Source organism: Rhinichthys klamathensis, unplaced genomic scaffold (assembly GCF_029890125.1).
Source record: "Rhinichthys klamathensis goyatoka isolate OS25496 unplaced genomic scaffold, OSU_Roscu_1.1 h1tg000799l_1, whole genome shotgun sequence".
Taxonomy (NCBI): Eukaryota; Metazoa; Chordata; class Actinopteri; order Cypriniformes; family Leuciscidae; genus Rhinichthys; species Rhinichthys klamathensis.
The window spans coordinates 815,148-835,998 of NW_026607192.1; the positions used below are offsets into that span (position 1 = coordinate 815,148).

At 37.6% G+C, this 20,851-nt stretch overlaps 1 protein-coding gene across 1 annotated transcript; it reads left to right on the forward strand.

Moving 5' to 3' along the window:
• Positions 1-9,744: 9,744 nt before the first annotated feature.
• LOC130077996 (interferon-induced very large GTPase 1-like) lies at positions 9,745-20,611 on the forward strand. The gene is made up of 2 exons (XM_056243439.1): positions 9,745-9,795; positions 15,884-20,611. Exons 1-2 carry the CDS (start codon positions 9,745-9,747, stop codon positions 20,609-20,611), a joined length of 4,779 nt encoding a protein of 1,592 aa, XP_056099414.1.
• The last annotated feature ends 240 nt before the right edge of the window (positions 20,612-20,851 follow it).

Below are 20,851 nucleotides of genomic sequence, written 5' to 3' on the forward strand. Positions count from 1 at the left end.
ATTCAAACAGCAGCGATCCCACAATGCTATGTGGTGGCTGTAAAATAATGATTCTACAGTGTAGTTACAATAAAATTACAGGACTGTCCATACATTTCCCATCATGCATTTGCATTTACAATAAAAACATGAATACAATATGTTGTTGTAAAATGTATTGTAAAAATTACATCAATTGCTAACAGTGTAGGGTTTAATTTTTAATGTAGGCTAATATATAATATATAACTAAATGCACTCAAAAAATGATATGTTGGCTTTACTTAACTTTTTTATGTCAACAGGTTCCCAGGTTCCACATAACTGGGTTACGTTAAACAAACATAATTTGTTCATGTAACTTCAACATCATGGAATGAAGTCATTTTAAGCAACCCAAACTCTGAGCAGAGTGTTAAATGAACGAAGCAGTGTTAAAGTTAATGAGATAATTAAGTGAATAATTGAGTGATGATTGAGCATTATTGAAGACACCCTATATGGGGAGGCTGCAGACCTGGAGCCGGCAGATATACGCCCCTGACATGTTTTACGCCACTGACAGTTTTACGCCCATGTTGTTCCTGATGCGTCCAGTAGGGGGATATACTGCGAAATAACATAGTTAAATCGACGCGTGCACATTAATAATAACTCGTCCATAGACTTGACAATTTTTTAGTTTTTTGTTCATTTAAATATAAACGCTACAGTGTAGATCTGCACGGATTAAAATGTCTGTAGATATTCAGTTGGGCTTCACTCTTTTCACTCACTCTACAAAAGACGATTTTTGTGAATTGAAAAATTAAAAATACACATAGTTGGATCAATTATGTTATGACAAGTATATGACCTGCTGCAGTTATAGGCCTAGTCACTGTAGGTTTTTATGGGAGACTGAGTGAAATATGTTATGAATTTATATACAAATTTAGCGCATTAGACAGTAGTAATCATATGGATCCTCGACTAAATATCTGCTGTACTATTCTCTATTGGTCGTCATACAGCTACAAAACAGTGTCCTAGCATTTTATGAAGACAAATACAATTTATCCCTTTTCTAAAATTCCAAGGGCCATTTAAAATAAAGACACAATATTGTTGCTCACAATTTTTTTTTATTAACACCATTTATAAATTATTATTACTTGACTCCCCTATGGTTTGCCCCTCTTCTTTAACTATTTTTTAAAAGGACATACATGGTGATTTTATCGCGCGCGTGTGTGTGTGTGTGTGTGTGTGTGTGTGTGTGTGTGTGTGTGTGTGTGTGTGTGTGTGTGTGTGTGTGTGTGTGTGTGTGTGTGTGTGTGTGTGTGTAATTGTTGTCAGGTGAGTGTGGATTGCATCAATTTGCTTCTGATCTTCAAAGTACAACGGCACAAGCACTTGTTGGTGGAAAAATAGTGGAAAAAGTGTCAAGCCACTTTGATTTCCACTTTGATTTCTTTAGGCCACCGATGATGGACTGTGCAGAGAAAATTGAAAATGACATTAAAACCATGTCCATGTATGTCTCTGTAAGTTGTTTATTTTGTAAGTAGTTAAAAGATGGGTGTTTATAATTTTAGAGAGAGATTTTCATTTTCTCATAGCTAAAGCAAACACACCTTTATGAGATGCAAGTTAAAAAGAATTTGGTAAAGACAGAGTATGATAAAACCCACATTAAGTGCATATACCCTACATTTTAGTCCAGACCAGTAAGCTATTTTAAGAAAAAAATTATATTAAGATATAAATTATATAATTAGATCATTTCATAAGAAACAACTCAAACCAGCATTTACATTCAAACCAATATGGGAAAAGTTTTTAATGTGGGTTTTATTGTGTGATGTTGGAAATAATCAAAATATTTGAGTGAGTGTGCAGTAACTCTTTACTTGGAGAGAGAGATTTACATCCATGTATACATATATGCCTATTATAAATGTGTCTTTTGTGTGTTCACACCATAGATACACTAAAAAAATGATATGTTGGCTTTAATTAACTTTTTTATGTCAACAGGTTCCATAAATTAACTTTTTTATGTCAACAGGTTCCATAAATTAACTTTTTTATGTCAACAGGATGCACATAACTGGGTTACGTTAAACAAATATAATTTGGTCATGTAACTTCAACACACTCAAATAAATGATATGTTGGCTGTAATTAACTTTTTATGTCATCAGGGTCTGATATGGTGGCTTTAATTAACTTTTTTATGACAACAGGATGCACATAACTGGGTTACGTTAAACAAACACTGAACACTGAAGCAGATAATTAAGTGAATAATTGAGTGATGATTGTGCATTAATCATGAACACCTGATGTTAACAAGCAGAATCACTGAATGAGAAAACCGGAATTTCAGGTAACCATTATGGAGATGAGTGTTTGTTTTAGTTGGGCTCTTGACCCTCACTTTATTAACTTTAGATTTTGTCTGACTGCTGTACATGAGTCATAACAGCCAGATGATCAATTAGAAAAGTTGATCTGATGGTGTTGGTTGTGTTTTAACATGATCATTATATCACTATAATTTGACCTGAATCACTGAACTCGTATAGAACCCAATTTCTGAGTTAAGTTTACCTTATGGATTATAGCAGCACTGCCATTGTAGAGCATACCATTTTTAGCCTTTTAAATGGAATCCAAATGATAGAATCAATAAAAAAGAAACAAAAAAAAAACTTCTAAAAAATAAGAAAAATTTATGTAGGCACACACAGACATCAATAATCAGCCTGTGAATCTCAACAATGGTGACAATTATAAAGCATGTTGCAGTGCATTCTGGGTGCCACCAATCAAAACTCATTCATGGCTCCCATCATGCATTTCTGCATGAATAAATAACGAGCTTATGGTTAGAGGTGATCTGTTTGTCACCATTACTGAGATTGATACGCTAAATATTGATGTCTGTGTGTGCTTGCATACAACAGGTTTTTTTTTTTGTATAGATTTGATCATTTGGATTTCATTGAAAAGGTTAAAAATAAATGCTCTATAATGGCAGTGCTGCTATAATCAATAAGGTAAACTTAACTCAGAATTTGGGTTCTATATGAGCTCAGGTAAAATGATTGTGAAATAATGATTATGTTAAAACACAACCAACACCATCAGATCACCTTTTTAATTTGTTCATCTGGCTGTTATAACTCATGTACAGCAACCATACAAAAATCTAAAGATAATGACGTGAGGGTCAAGAGCCCAACTAAAACACACACTGATCTCCATAATGGTGACTTTAAATTCTGTTTTTCTCATTCAGTGATTCTGCTTGTTATCATCAGGTGTCTTCAATAATGCACAATCATCACTCAATTATTCACTTAATTATCTCATTAACTTTAACACCGCTTCAGTGTTCATTTAACACTCACCTCAGAGTTTAATTAGGTCGCTTAGAATTACTTAACTCCATTATGTTTAAGTTACATGAACACATTATGTTTGTTTAACGTAACCCAGTTATGTGGAACCTGTTTACATAAAAAAGTTAATTAATGCCAACATATCATTTTTTTGAGTGTAGACTGTAAAAAAACAAGTTCATATATTTCCAATATCTACTATAATGTTGCCCCAGAAACCTTGTGGAGTAGGCTATGTTTTAATGCAAGGAGTTAACAGGGTCTTACAAGAAGATGCCATCTCACGCAAGCTAGACTGCAGGCAACAAAAGAACATTAAAAAGAAAATGAATTTTAAAGTGAGTAGAGAAGACTAGGGTTTCTAAAAGGTTTCTAAAACAAATAATATAATTGAGTCTGTTATAATATATTATTATTAGAGGTGGGCATAGATACATTTTTTTAATCTAGATTAATCTAGATTAAAATGGCTCATTTGAATTCTCCCGAAGGCATTCAGAATATGTGTGCTACCCAAATAATGACTAAAAGTAAATCTTTGAGAATAGTTTGCCTCGCGTAGGGATGTGCATTTCTGCCAAAAATGTCATTCGACAATCGAGGAGCAAAAGTCGAATATCGTGTAAAAAAAAAAAAAAAAAAAAAAAAAAAAAAAAAAAAAAAACCGCAATGACAGAAAGGGAGGCCAATTTCGTCTTTAGCGATTTGTCATCAAACAAACTGTTTATTAATTGAACAAGTAACATGTTTTCGTCCTTTTTTTTTTAACATAGTAGGCTAATTGGAAGAAGAAAAACAATACGCACGACAGTCCGTTTTTGCATCGCCAATGCTCGTTAGATCAAAAAATAATGTCAAGAATGTCAGAATTTTATGTGAACCTGCCTTGTTACTGCAATAGCCTCATTTTTAAACAAATTAGTTTCAATCAATGTAAACTATTCGTGTGATTATGCCACTGCGCAATACACGTGCAATACACACACAATGTATTACCTGAATGAAATGAAATCGAATGTATCGTCCTGTGGAATCATTCATTCACAGACAGCTTACGAAGATGTTCAACTAATAAAGATCTTCATCGCTGGCAAAAATATGATGCATTTGCAGATTTGCATTCACTAGACTAGACTGTAGATCGGCCACTTCATCCAACGCTCTTGATGTGTCACGTCATACTACGGCGTCATACTACACATTAGAATTGCGCGAAAATATAACGATATTCGAAAAAGCTATTTATGATCCCAACCCAACTTTGATTAACGGCGATGTTTTTTTTATCGCCCGATAAGAGTCTCACGTTAACGCAGCACGTTAACGCCGATAACGGCCCAGCACTAATTATTATATATTATTTTATATTGACAAAATGTAAAATTTTATTGATTTGTGTAGCCTAATTCAATCTCTTTTGATGTCCCCCTTGTTTTTTTGTTCCTTTCATTTACAATACAAAATGATTCCAAGAACACAGGATAAGATGTTACTATCCTTTGTGCAAGCACTTCCAAGAGTTCATGAACAGTGAGCCTGATAAAATTTGGGGAGCGCATCGTGAAATTTGGGGAGCGCATCGTCAGTAGTGTACCTTTGGTTCCTAGGGTGTTTCGGCCTTTCACACTATACACCCTCCCCACAGGCGGCCAGCGACAGGGTGATCAATCCTACGCTTGCGTCCCATTCCCAATTAGTCATAGGAGTTGCCTTGTTGTTGATAGCCAACATCCCGTGGGACTATGCATGGCAGGGGCGTCCTCCTTCCTGAGTCAAGCATTGTTGACCGCATACCTCCTGGCCCTCTCACTTCGGGGCCCAGCTGGGGTCTTTCCTCTTCATCCAGAGCCACTGACTGCTACCTTCTGCCGCCTCCGATACAGCTCTGATTGCCGAACGCTGGCTCTGGCCCTTAATTCCCAGGTCTTTAAGCAGTCTGGTCGTAGATGTTGCCACAAAACCTCTGCAGCCCACCTCCACTGGTCGGACTTCTGTGTTCCAACCATGATGCCGTGCTTCGGTAGCTAGATCGCCATAGCGCAGATGTTTTCGCTCATAAAAAAAATAAAAATAAAAAAATAAATTAATAAATTAATAATAATTAAAAAAAAGATTATTTAGCATAACTCAATTAGTGTCGCTGTACAGCCTCCCCCTACTGGACGCATCAGGAACAACAGGGGCGTAAAACTGCCAGGGGCGTATATCTGCCGGATCCAGGTCTGCAGCCTCCCCCTACTCAAGACACCTGATGTTAACAAGCAGAATCACTGAAGGAGAAAAACTTAATTTTAAGTCACCATTATGGAGATCAGTGTTTGTTTTAGTTGGCCTATTGACAATTAAATCATTAACTGTAGGTTTTGTTTGGCTGCTGTACGTGAGTTATAATAGCCAGATGAACAAATAAAGGTGATCTGATGGTGTTGGTTGTGTTTTAACATAATCGTTATTTCACAATCATTTGACCTGAATCACTGAACTCATATAACACCCAAGTTCTGAGTTAAGGTTATCTTATGGATTATAGCAGCACTGTCATTTAAGAGCATACCATTTTTAGCATTTTCAATGAAATCCAAACGATCAAATCAATAAATAAAAAAATCTAAAAAATATATTTTATAACATTTTAGGTAGGCACACACAGACATCAAGAATTAATGTATGAGTCTCAGCAATGGTGACAAACAGATCAACTCTGATCATAAGCTCATTATTTATTCATGCAGCAATTCATGATGGGAGCCATGAATGAGTTTTGATTGGTGGCACCCAGAATGCACTGCAACATTATTTATAATTGTCACCATTGTTGAGATTCACAGGCTGATTCTTGATGTCTGTGTGTGCCTACATAAGATATTTCTTAGACGTTTCTTTTTTTTATTGATTTGATCATTTGGATTTCATTGAAAATGCTAAAAATGGTATGCTCTAAAATGACAGTGCTGCTATAATCCATAAGATAAACTTAACTCAGAAATTGGGTGCTATATGAGTTCAGTGACTCAAATGATTGTGAAATAACCATTATGTGAAAATGCAACCAACACCATCAGATCACCTTTATTTGTTCATCTGGCTGTTATAACTTATGTACAGCAGCCAAACAAAACCTAAATTTAATGATTTAATGGTCAATAGGCCAACTAAAACAAACACTGATCTCCATAATGGTGACTTAAAATTCAGTTTTTCTCCTTCAGTGATTCTGCTTGTTAACATCAGGTGTCTTCAATAATGCTCAATCATCACTCAATTATTCACTTAATTATCTCATTAACTTTAACACTACTTCGTTCATTTAACACTCTGCTCAGAGTTTAATTGGGTCGCTTAAAATGACTTCATTCCATGATGTTGAAGTTACATGAACAAATTATGTTTGTTTTGTTTAACCCAGTTATGTGGAACCTGGGAACCTGTTGACATAAAAAAGTTAAGTAAAGCCAACATATCATTTTTTTGAGTGTGTGTAGGTTTGTGAAAGTGACAAACACATCTTTTTTAGGTTCTGTTCTGTATTGTATATGTTCCAAATTTGTATAATTTAATGTCAGTTTAATGGTTCATTTTGGGTAATTTAAATAATCAATTTAACACTATCAATAGGCTGTGGAACTGGTATATAAATGTTTCCAGTAAAGTGTAATCTGATCAATACAGGCATCTGACTAGTATGAAGCATGAAACCTGCCAAATTACAATTAAATGTGAATGATAAATACACATGTAGACACCCAGATTTCCAGTGACCCTAAGGATTAAAAAAATATATTATACATTTTTTTTACTCCATTACTCCATACTCACAAAAAGCAAAATCCCCAGTGTTAAATTAACACTGCTCAGTGTTTATATGAGTCCACACTCAGAGTGTTAAAGTTAATTATATAATTAAGTGAATAATTGAGTGATGATTGAGGATTATTGAAGACACCTGATGTTAACAAGCAGAATCACTGAAGGAGAAAATCACAAATCTCAAGTGACCATTATGGTGATCAGTGTTTACTGTAGCTGGGCTCATGGTCTTTCAGGGGGCTTTCACACAGGCAATTTAGTTCGGAAAGGGGCACGGTTCGCATGAAAAATCGCTAATGTGAACGCTGTCATGGGACCCGGGTGCGCACTGGGGTATTGAACCCGTCTGAGTTTGGCTGCTCCTGAACCGTGCCGCGGTTCACGTGAATGTGAAAGCAACACGGACTCGGGTGCGCACTTGTTCAGGAAGTAAAGTGACCTGCGCATACTTTTTAGCTGATTGTGATGTATTTAGTTAAATAAAACACATGTAAGGGATGATAGTGTTGTTGATTTACCTTGGATACGAGTGAGAGTGAGCCTGCATTGTATTCGCGCATATTGCGTGGAATCAGGGCGACAAATTTGGAAATCCACTGTCTCCTCAAAAGAGTCCATTTGCAAGCAGCAGAAAGGCACCTTATGTGACAAACACTCACAGTAAAACCTGAATTGTTCACTCAACTGCGCATAATAGCACCGAACTAATAAAAAACACAACATATTGACCCACGTTCTGTTTTCTATCATGCGGTGTGCACGTTTGCGATGACGTAAGATGCACGCAAATGCACCAGGGTTCGATATAATCAAATTGAGTGTGAAACCAGACCAACGCTACGGGGGGTGCCGGGAACAATCGCGCTCGGGCTCGGGCTCGGACCGCAGCAAACGAGCCCAGTGTAAAAGCCCCCTTAATTATTAACTTTGGATCTAGTTTGGAGGCTCTAACTGAGTTATAACAGCTAGTTGAAAGAAGAGAAAAAAAAATCTGATGGTGTTGGTTGTGTTTTAACAATTCTTATTTCACAATCATTTGACCTGAATCACTGAACTCATGGCTTCTCTAATGGATACAGCTTCACTTGCCGTGGTGGTTTGGCTTGTAAGTCTCCACTCCAGCGATCTGCGCCATTGAACTCCAGCTACCTCCTATGTCAATTTTCTGTGATATCCTGGTTTCCTCCAGCTATATTCCTATTTAGTCACATACTCACCTGTTTACCTACTGTGCTCCTTAGGAAAAGACTTGGTTAATCATCCACCATGAACATTCTGACTGTGCTATTGCTTACCTATGTAATCTTTATCTGCTGCATGTCAAAAAAATATTTAAAAAATGTTTTAACATTTGTTTCTTTAAAGTGGGACAAATGGCTTGGGAATAAAGAGGGGGAAAGGAGCTGTAAACCTGACAAGGGTTCTTATGGAAAGATCTGTGTCATCCTGGCAAATTAAAATCAAGCAACATGGGTAAGAAATGTAAAATATATATGGATAACATCAATATCCAATACACATTAGTGAGCATATTTGGAGGTGTTTGCTTTTCTGTGATGATGACGACATTTCATAAAGACAATTCTTCTTTAATATTGCAGTGCCAGGAGAAGAAGCAGGAGAACATAGGGCAACTCTACCATCACCACTAACAGTAACAATAGCACTGACAGTTGCCCTAGTTGCAGTAGTAGGTAATTCAGTGACATCAACAATAGTTGCAGCAGTAGCAGGGGCAGCAGCAGGAGCAGCAGCTGGAATAAGCATTTTACAATCACTATGGGAAGCAGAAGCTAGAAAAAGAACAGCAGATATAGCAGTAGCAGTAGCAGTAGCAGGAGGTCTAGCAGGAACAGCAACAGCAATATTGCACTCATTGTTAGGAACACAATCACTAACAGGAACAGCAGTAACTGGAGCACTGGCCGGAGCTGCAATGGTTGCATCAGGAAGAACACAATTACAGTGGGCAATTAATAAAATAGAGTGGCTGATAGATAACTTACAATGGGCGGTAGACCTAGTAAAAAGAGTGAAAGCAGCATTACTACAATCACCACTAACAGTAACAATAGCACTGACAGTTGCCCTAGTTGCAGTAGTAGTAGGTAATTCAGTAACATTAACAATAGTTGCAGCAGTAGTAGGGGCAGCAGCAGGAGCAGCAGCTGGAATAAGCATTTTACAATCACTATGGGAAGCAGAAGCTAGAAAAAGAACAGCAGATATAGCAGTAGCAGTAGCAGGAGGCCTAGCAGGAACAGCAACAGCATTATTGCACTTATTGTTAGGAACACAATCACTTGCAGGAACAGCAGTAACTGGAGCACTGGCCGGAGCTGAAATGGTTGCATCAGGAAGAACACAATTACAGTGGGCAACTAATAAAATAGAGTGGCTGATAGATAACTTACAATGGGCGGTAGACCTAGTAAAAAGAGTAAAAGTAGCATTACCTGTGGAAACATTAATTGTAGGATTAAGAATAGCAGCAGCAACAATATTTAAAAAAGTATCAGAGGCAAGAGCATCACTAGCACTAGGAGGTGGACGTGCGGCAGGAGCAGGAATGAATGGATCACAACAGAATGGAAAATCACAGACACAACCAGCTGTGAAGGTAAGAGTGCAGATTTGTGTGGCATCCTGTGCAATTTATGCCTGTGCTTTCAATGCAAGTTATGTTTCATAACTGGTACATTACTCCCAGTCTATGGTTAGGAGCAAGTAATAAAATAAGAAAATGTATAACAAAACGAAACAAAAAAACAAAAAGTAAATTCGAAATATGGAAAAGAACAGGATGCTCCCCAGTCAACATGTGAAATCATGTGATTATCACAGTGACATCACATCATCCTCATATGGTGATACTCACAGTGTGAGTAATATATGAGGTCATTGTGAATTCAAAATGTTGAACCAACTGAAGGTCTAATTGCAATTGATATTGACATGCACTTCTGTAACAGAGAGTAACATGAAAGGGAGCATTATAACTTGTTTGGGACAGATTTGAGAGGACAGCTCTTAATGTTTTAATTGTGCCTGGCAGGCTCAAAGGGGGAGATAAACCCATGAATGTCATATTATGAATGTCTATGAGACAGGCCTTTAATTTAGTGTTGAGATGTTGTTCATTGAGTGTACGCCTAGAGATAACGAACCAAATTGCATAGGCTAATAGACGGAAAGCATGACAGTAGGAGGTTACCAAATCTGTGCTTGTGTTTAACAAATCAGTTAATGTAAGAATTAGCCTATACATTACCGTATGTCTAAAGGGAAGCGCAGCGCCACGTTGCGTCTATGACAACTTGAGGTATCGCACACCGGACGCACACTTTGTCAGTTTATGGCCAGCAATATTGTTATGTTTAAAGGGATACTTCACCTCTGGAAAGATGAATGTGTATTTAAAATGGGTCATTTATGTAGAAGAAATGTGAAATTATTTTTGAATTTGGAGCTTTCTAGACTGAGAAAAGCCAGAAAATGTATTTTTTGCCTTATGTGGATGAAAGACAACAACTCCCAGAATGCACTTGCTTCGCTGCCCTAGGAGGCCACGCCTACCGGTGACAAACGCAGTAGTTAAACAACAAGTCTAGGCTACTAGTGAGTCTCCGTGATGAGTCTGCCCGGGATTTCGAGATCGCCCAAAATGTCCGGGATTCGGCTTTTGCGTTCTACAGTCGCCATTCATCATGTTTACTGTGGCGAGCACACTGTAAAAAAGGATTAGTTGACTCAACTTAACTAAGTCAAGTCATCTTGTTGCTTTGACTGAGTTAATTTGAGTCAACTTATAGTGTCAAGTTTATTACACTTCAAAACACGAGTTGACTCAACTTTCTGTATCAAGTAATGTGGACTGGAAAACATTACTTAAGAGAACTAAAAAAAAGATGTTGGTTGAACTTATTTCGGTAAATGGATTCACCTCACATTCACTGACGGCGGTGTAAGCCATGCAAGGCGCCATCCAGCTCGTCAGGAGCAGCTGGGGTTAGGTGTCTTGCTCATGGACACCTCGACACTTGGTCAGGTGGAACCGGGGATTGAACCACCAACCTTCCAGTTTGTAGATAACCTACATGAACCACTGAGCCACTGCCGCTCAGAGTTTATCAAGTTAGGGCAACATTATTATTATTGCATTCGGGGTGATATTTGTCGGTTTCGAGAAAGTAGCCTACAGGAATATACTGTGAATTAACAGAGCTCAAAGTCGACACTCAGAGGCTGTGTTCAAAATCATATCCTATACCCTCAATCACTATTCCCTACATTAGTTCACTAATATAGTCCACTTGACTGAGTGAATAATTCAGTTAATTTTCTAAGTTCATTGAGACCCTGATGAACACCTGCTGTTAACAATCAGAATCACTGAAGGAAATAGGAACAAGAAGAACAGAAAAAAAGACGAAATCAAGATAAAAGACATTAAATCTTAGCAAAAGATCTCAGCAGAAGAGGATTAAACATCTCCACAAACAGCATTACCAGATTCACTTACTACTAACCAGACTGACTTTATTTCTGTCAGACGTCTACAGAAGTTCTTATTAAAAGGTGACAGAGGTTTAGATGTCATTTTATTTTCATTTGATATTACCATAATGGTGATCAGTGATTGCTTTACTTGGGCTCTTGACCCTTATATTATTAACTTTAGATTTTGTTCGGCTGCTGTATACGTTAGTTATACCTGCCAGATGAACAAAGAAAAAAAAATTATCTAATGGTGTTGGTTATATTATGACATTCATCATTTGAACTAATTGTTTGTGATTTATGCTGTTGGTTACAGCATAACTGAGATTCTGCATAAATATCCAGAATTTGTGATATAATATAAAAGATTTCTTAAAAGTTGTAAAAAAAAAAGAAAAAAAAAAGAATCTTTCTTTTAGGCACACACAGATATCAAGATTCAGTCAATGCATCTCAACAATGGTGACAAGCAGAATATTTAATTAGGAAAAGTAAATTACATAGACAATTCAGATCATAATTTATTCATACAGCAATGCATGATGGGAGCCATTAATGAGTTGTGATTGGTGGCAACAAGGATTATTATTGTCACCACGGTTGAGATTCGCAGGCTGATTATTGATGTCTGTGTTTCTAAATAAATGCATTTGAAAGTGATTTGATCAGAACAATTTTTATTAAATGTTTTGGATAATAAGAAAAATACAATTGTCATATGTTGTAAAACCACTAAACTGTTGCTATCAAGTTAAACAAGATCATCTGAATGAGTTTCATTTTTCAGATCACAGCATGATTATGTCAAAACATAACCAACACTGTCAGATCACACTTGTCTTTGTTCATTTGACTGTAATAAATCAATAACAGCAGACAAACAAAATTTAAACTTAAAGCATAAGGGTCAAGAGACCAACTAAAGCAAACACTGATCGCCATAACGGTGGCTTACAATTTTAGATTTTCTCCTTCAGTGATTCTGCTTGTTATCATCAGGTGTCTTCAATAATGCTCAATGAGCACTAAATTAATCACTTAATTATCTCATTAACTTTAACACTCTTGAGTGTTAATTTAACACTTTCATATCTGCATCATATCGTCCATCTGAAAGCAGGTGAAGGTGATTTACTACTAATCAAGGAACCGGCTTTACTGATGAGATGCGCATAACAATATTGTGCGATTAATCGTGCAGCCCTAGTATAACCTTTTTAAAAAAATATTTTTTGAACGTCAATTCCCCGATAGATCTCAATCTGTAAAATCTAAACTACAAGACATCAACCATTTATCAACTTTAGGCAGCAAATGAGATCAGTAAATCAATCCATATGATAATTGTTACTATTAACAAACAGTCATTGTCATCCTGTTATCTTCAGCTTTGTGCCATAGCTAATGTATTTTAAAGACACAGCTATAACACCCAAAGAACAGCTATTGTTCAAAAGTCAAGGGTCAAAAGCCCAACTAAAGCAATCACTGATCACCATTATGGTAACATCAACTGAAAATAAAATGACATCTAAACCTCTGTCACCTTTTAATAAGAGCTTCTGTAGACGTCTGACAGAAATAAAGTCAGTCTGGTTAGTAATAAGTGAAGCTGGTAATGCTGTTTGTGGAGATGTTTAATCCTCTTCTGCTGAGATCTTTTGCTAAGATTTAATGTCTTTTTTCTTGATTTCGTCTTTTTTTCTGTTCTTCTTGTTCCTATTTCCTTCAGTGATTCTGATTGTTAACAGCAGGTGTTCATCAGGGTCTCAATGAACTTAAAAAATTAACTGAATTATTCACTCAGTCAAGTGGACTATATTAGTGAACTAATGTAGGGAATAGTGATTGAGGGTATAGGATATGATTTTGAACACAGCCTCTGAGTGTCGACTTTGAGCTCTGTTAATTCACAGTATATTCCTGTAGGCTACTTTCTCGAAACCGACAAATATCACCCCGAATGCAATAATAATAATGTTGCCCTAACTTGATAAACTCTGAGCGGCAGTGGCTCAGTGGTTCATGTAGATTATCTACAAACTGGAAGGTTGGTGGTTCAATCCCCGGTTCCACCTGACCAAGTGTCGAGGTGTCCATGAGCAAGACACCTAACCCCAGCTGCTCCTGACGAGCTGGATGGCGCCTTGCATGGCTGACACCGCCGTCAGTGAATGCGAGGTGAATCCATTTACCGAAATAAGTTCAGCCAACATCTTTTTTTTAGTTCTCTTAAGTAATGTTTTCCAGTCCACATTACTTGATACAGGAAGTTGAGTCAACTCGTGTTTTGAAGTGTAATAAACTTGACACTATAAGTTGACTCAAATTAACTCAGTCAAAGCAACAAGATGACTTGACTTAGTTAAGTTGAGTCAACTAATCCTTTTTTACAGTGCAGGACGAGTGAGGGCGGTGGGAGAACGACGCGAGGCCGGTGGCGTGATTATTGATGAGCGGCACCTGTGAGACGCACCGGCCTCGGATCTCTCACGGAGGAGCGGGAATTGTCTTAGCAATGTTAAAACGCACATCAACCGATCACTTGTTTAGCGTTAATGTAAACACTACATTCAGATTCACCAATCGGAATGAATTCAGTTAGATTGAAACAAACGGTGTACATGTAAACAATGAATTGCGACTGCAGAAAGCAAGCTGAATCCCAGACATTTTGTACGATCTCGACGGCCGGACATGTCCGGGAAAAAGTCGATGGTAACCCCTACTACTCAGCTTTCTCCACAGAACAAGAGCCTGCTAACTTAGCTTCCAAAAAAGATGGCTGACAACTGTGAGTGAGATCCCACCCTCTATGGGCGGGTTGAGAACATGCGGGACAGCCCCTACTACTGGCTGTAGTCTTTAGCCTCTGGCCAAAAAATCCTCAGATGAAACATGATCTTAATTCCATATCCTTAAAGGGATACTTCAGGATTTAGCATTAAGCTTTGTATTAGTAGAAAACCTGTATTATTTTCGAATTACCGTGCTTTCCACCCTCATATCCCCCTGAGACGAGAGATTTATGTATTTTTTGTCTGGAAAAAATCCTCTCTATTTTATAAAAGAAATGAGGGATTGAAACAGTGTGAATTGCTAGTCGTTAGTGATTATAATGCAGACAAAAGAAAAGCATATTTAGAGCAATAAACAGGCTGGAGAGGTGTGAATATGTGCAGGGGAGACTGAATAGAGGCAATAGACTGAATAGATGCTTATAAGATGACAATAAACACCAGTCTAATCAAAATAAAGTCATATGACATGATCTTGAAAAACATTGAACTAAATACAGAGTTTTAGACTTATCATCTTCAGATTTTAAATATAACATGGTTAGACATGTGGCTTTAGCTGCAGTGCATTTCTAGATTGCTACAATGCCAACTTCAATTTTATTTTCATGAAGATGTTTCATAAAAATAAATGTATAATAACTTTACAAAACTTTGAAGCTATTTATAACTATTTTTTTTTCATTATGACAATAATTAATTCTACATTTACAATAAACTTCCAGGTGTCAGCTTTCAAATGAGATCTTACTTGTGCTTTTAGTACAAAGGGTTCATGAACTGTATCTGTTTCAGTTTGGGAATGCCATATCTGGGGATTTTTCAAAAATGGGGTTGCAGGTTAACAGGTTAAATATGATAGTTACTTGAACTATTTAAAAAAAAAACGCTTCAGAGCGCCCACGCACTGGTGAAGCTTAACAGGTTAACAAAGTTTGGGGAGGAGCACGTTCAGATAATTAATCCTAATTAAACATATGTGGAGCACATTCAGATATTTATACCTAATTAGACACGAGTGGAGAACACCCTGTTAATCAACGCAATCAACGAGTTAAGAGGTGTATATATACAGTAAACTTACATTGACAGTTTAACAGCATCCCTCCACCACCCCATCTCCTCACTTCTAGTCCTAAATACTCTTACAACAACAGGGGGAGTACTCTAGGTTCGGGCAAATATTTCGAGCTCGTAGCCCTCCTCCCGGACAGCACGCCAAATACGCATAATTGTTTATCTGTTTAATTGATGTAAGTGTGAACTAGTGAACTTCAACTTTAAGTTTAAAATAACTTTTTAAAGTATAAACACAATCACACCATGGCCTTTCACATTATTAGTACTGAATGATTGCATGTGAATGATACACAATTAAATAAATCTACTATTATTGTGTCTATTAAACAGAGAGAGAACGTCAGTTCACGTCAGGAAAAGACTGAAAGTGAAGAAATACAGCACCTGTTTCACAGACTTAATCTTCACAGGAACAATAAACTGAGAGCTGCAGATGTTCTTCAGATAACTGCACATTCATTACAGTCCCATGAGTCCTGTGCTGAGGAGGAAATGATTCAGACTTTCCTACAAAAACTACTGATGATGGACTACAGAGCAAGATACATTCATGTTAATAAGGCCAATGAACATGATAAAATACAACAAAGAGACACTGACACATCTGAAGACATTAGTGATATATTCCAAGCAGTGTCATTGTATAACAAAGGAAAAAGTCAATCTGATCGCATTCACCCGATGGATGTTCAGATGGCCGTGTTTCATTGTGCTGATGGTTTCCTGAAGCAGCTGATGGTCACTAAACTGTCCCAGTGTCAGTACGCTCTGCCTCTGCTTGTTCCTGATCCAGACACACAACAGATTGAGTTTCCTCTCTGGACATTCAGACAAATCAACAAGAGCTGGAAGATGAGAAACAACAGCAATGAAATCATCAGTCAAATCCAGCCAGTCTGCAAGGCACAAACTCCAATGGTGTCTTTCTTCAGGTTTGGCTCTGTGTCTTCATCGAAGTCTCATCTGATGAAAAGTCTGATCAATGAGAAACACAACACGTTCTTCCACAGGAACTGCCCAGGCAGCGGCAGAACCAGAGTCCTGATGGATGGAGTGGTGGAGATCGCCTGGTTCTGCCCCTCTGGGAAAAACACGGATAAATTCACTGACTGTGTTGCGTTCTGTAATCTACACGGTGATGCAAGAGATCATGAGAAACAGCTGCAGATCCTCACTGAAATGGCCTCAGTCAATGTTGTTCTTCTACCAGGACTTCAGAAAAATTACAGAAGTGCAGAAAAGATCCAGAACCTGATCAAAGTAACAACGCCGCTTATTTGTCTTTTTACGGAGGATGAATCTACTTTAATGATGATGAAGAAAGGGAAATTTACGATTGGTCTGAAGGACAGAAATCTGTCAGATGTATCTGAAGAACTCAGAAGAGCCATAAATGATTGTCTCTCAGAATCATCTTCCACTTTCAGACTTGAAGATGTGTCCAAACACTCAGACATCAGAGTAGATGAGGAAGATGACGATGACTGCAGGAGAGGAAGAGAAGCAGCACAGCAGATGATGAGTTTACTGAAGGATAAAGATCTGACAGAAATCAAAAAATCATTTCTGCCCTGTCAGGGGAAACTGTGGCATCAGTGGAGTCAGAAAAACAAAGAACTGCATCGACCTCAAGGAGATAATATAGAAATGTCAAGAAGTGTGAAAAAAAAAGAAATGAAGAAAATCCGAGAACAACAGCATGAATGTGATATCAGTGAGTTTATGATGCACTTTAATAAAAAAATGAACTCAAAAACTGAACTTGAAAAGATGTTTTTTCTTAAATGGCTCAGAATCCTCTTGGATGAACACACATCTGTTGACCTTTCTGCTCTTCATCATAAGTATGATGAAAAGTGGTCCACAGTTTTAAAATTGAAAGAGAACAATGTAAAACCTGAACAATTCAAAGCTGAACAAACAGAACTTGAGAGAATATCTGAGGATCTTCAAGCTGCAGCCTTTGGTTTGGAGCACATCATGAGGGAGATCGGTCAGATCTATGAATCATGTTCATCTGTGAAGAAGAACAAGAAAGATCTGCAGTTTCACTTCTCTTCTCTCCCGAGTCTCGCAGCAGAGATGATGATCTCTGGATTTCCACTGGAGCTGATGGATGGAGATGCTGCTCATGTTCCTCTGGTCTGGATCTCTGCTGTTATAGATGAACTCATTCAGAAACTGGGAGACCAGAGAGTCTTTGTGCTGTCAGTTATAGGGATTCAGAGCTCTGGGAAATCCACCATGCTGAATGCCATGTTTGGACTCCAGTTTGCCGTCAGTGCTGGCAGGTGCACCAGAGGAGCTTTCATGCAGCTGATCAAAGTGTCAGACGAGATGAAAACACAGATGAACAGAGTCTCAGACGAGATGAAAACACAGATGAACTTTGACTATATTCTGGTTGTTGATACTGAAGGTTTTCGTGCTCTAGAACTGGCTGGAAGATCAACAAGACATCATGACAATGAACTGGCCACATTTGTTGTTGGTCTTGGTAATCTAACCTTGATCAATATATTTGGAGAAAACCTATCTGAGATGCAGGACGTTCTTCAGATTGTTGTTCAGGCCTTCCTGAGGATGAAGAAGGTAAATCTGTCTCCCAGGTGTGTGTTTGTGCATCAGAACGTCTCAGACATCACAACTGGAGAAAAAAACATGGAGGGAAGGAGACGACTGCTGAAGACACTGGATGAGATGACAAAACTCGCTGCTAAAGAGGAAGTCTATGATGCAGAATGTTTCAGTGATGTCATTAGTTTTGATGTTCAGAAAGATGTGAAGTATTTTGCTCAGCTCTGGGAAGGAAGCCCACCCATGGCACCACCAAACCCAAAATACGGTGAGAACATTCAAGAGCTAAAGAAAACCATTACTTTCCATGACTCAAATTCACATGGGATGATGCTGACACACTTAAAAGATCGTATTAAAGATCTCTGGGAGGCTTTACTGAATGAAAAATTCGTCTTCAGCTTCAGAAATTCTCTAGAGATTTCAGCCTACAGGAAACTGGAGATCGAATACAGCAAGTGGACCTGGAGTCTTCGCAGTGCCATGAAGGAAACTGAGAACAAACTACACAACCAAATAGAAAATGAAGCAATTCATAAGGTTGAGGAAACTGATCTTCAGAGAGAACTGAAGAAGACAAGTGAAGATGTGAAAAAATCAATGCCTGAATTCTTTGAGAAAGACAAAGATAAAGACATACTGATTCAGTGGAAAATGTCATTTGAAATCAAAATCAATGAGCTTCAGGAAAACATTGTGAAAGAAACCAAGAGGAAATTAATTGAGGTTCTTCATCAGCGAGACCTGAAGAAAAAGATCAATGGTCAGAGGAAACATCAAGAAAACACTCTATTTGAAAAGAGCAAAGAACTTGCCTTAAAACTTAAAGATATAGAAAATGACGAAGAAACACTGAAGAAAGAGTTTGATTTGTTTTTGGAACAGTGTGTGAATAAGATCATCAGAGACACTCCTGCAATCAAAGACATTGATATAATGAGAGATGTGAGAGAGATCCTCAGTGACACCTATGGATGTGTTTCTGTAGACCAAAGGATGAAGAGCAGAGATATTTTCTCTGTGGCCAGTTATTCAGATTATGTAAAGGTAAAAATATCAAGTGGAGTTTTAACACCTTTTTCTCCATCTAAAGAGGATGAAGTTAAAATAAGAGCATTAGTCACAGACGTTGCTCAGCATACAGACACAGAGATTCAATCATTTAACATTCCAAAGAAGGGCTACAACATCAGCTGTATTCAACAACTCACATGTTACATCAAGGCAAGCATAGTACAACATGAGGAAGGATCAGTGAAATATGTGTTCAAGAATGAATTCTTCTGGGATTTGGTTATTTCCATCTTTAAGAGCGTAAACAAGAGGATCAGTGATCAACACAAAATGTTCAGGGATGCCAATAGTCCTGTAATATATATTGAGAAGAAGAGAGAAGAGTACTATAGTATTTTCCAGAAATACTGTCATGGAGCAACATCAGCTGCCATATTTGGTGAGATCATCTGTCAGAAACTTAAAGAGCCCATTGAGCAGAGTGTCTACAAGAAGACTGCCAGAGATCTGACAGATGAATTGATGAAAAACTCTGAATCACTGAATGGAAACAGATCAAATCTGGAGAAACACATTCTGAAAAAACTGGCAGAAGAGAAAGATTTTGAAAAATACATGAACTACATTGAAAAACCCAGAGATCACTTCAAGAGTTTCATCAGAGATGAAGTCAGTCGGTACATTACTGATGAGTTCAGTGTCAGTGTTTTTCCCAAGATGGAGAAGAACATTAAACTCCTGCAGCAGAAGATCATGAAAGCTGCACATGAATCTACTGAACACGTTCAAGAGTACAGAGGAGATGTTGGTTTGTGGTTGAAGAGTTTCACACAGCAGCTCTCAGACGAGCTGATCTTCTCTGAAGAAGACCTCAGTGGACTAAATCATGATGATGTAGATGTGAAACTCCTAGAAGATGTGATAAGACAAGATCTTCCTGCTATAATATTGGACATCAGCAGTGGATTCACAAAGACTTTTCCAGTAAAGCTGGACTATAAAGACAGACCAGATGAGCGTCTGATTGATCACTTCTGTCAGTGCTGTTGGGTTCAGTGTCCGTTCTGTAAAGCCATCTGCACCAACACCGTACCAAACCATGATGGAGATCACTGTGTTCCTTTCCACAGAGTGGATGGAATTAATGGATGGCATTACCTTACCACAAATAATCTCTGTGCTAATTTTTGCACAACTGTAGTAACAAGTAATCAAAGCTTTATTGTATCTGACGGGAGTTTTCCATATAAAGATTACAGAAGAGCAGGAGGAGTTTATGAGAAGTGGAGCATCACCCCGGATCACTCTGAACTGTCCTACTGGAAATGGTTTGTGTGCCAATTCCAGAAAGATCTGGAAAATAATTATAACAAACAATTCCAGGGTCGTGGTGAGATTCCAGATGAATGGAAAGTGCACAAACAACAAGATGCTATTCAGAGTTTGGATAATTTATGCGTTGTATAAGAAATCTCAATAGCAACCTCTATGTTGTCTTATTATTTTCTTTTTCTTTTTGTATATGAATTTCATTTTTAATCACTTATAATCATTAGTCATTTATGTAGTTGTCATTTGATTCATCGTTTAATCATTTATTATTCACATTATTTGATTTACACAATTGTATCATTTATTCATATTATAATTTGATTTACATCATTTAATAATTTTATTATTAATTTCTATATTTTTATGTTTTTATAT

Coding starts and splice junctions, on each gene's coding strand:
- LOC130077996 (XM_056243439.1), top strand. CDS start 9,745: ATGAATGGATCACAACAGAATGGAAAATCACAGACACAACCAGCTGTG. Junction 9,796..15,883: donor AGACACAACCAGCTGTGAAG/GTAAGAGTGCAG, acceptor TCTATTAAACAG/AGAGAGAACGTCAGTTCACG.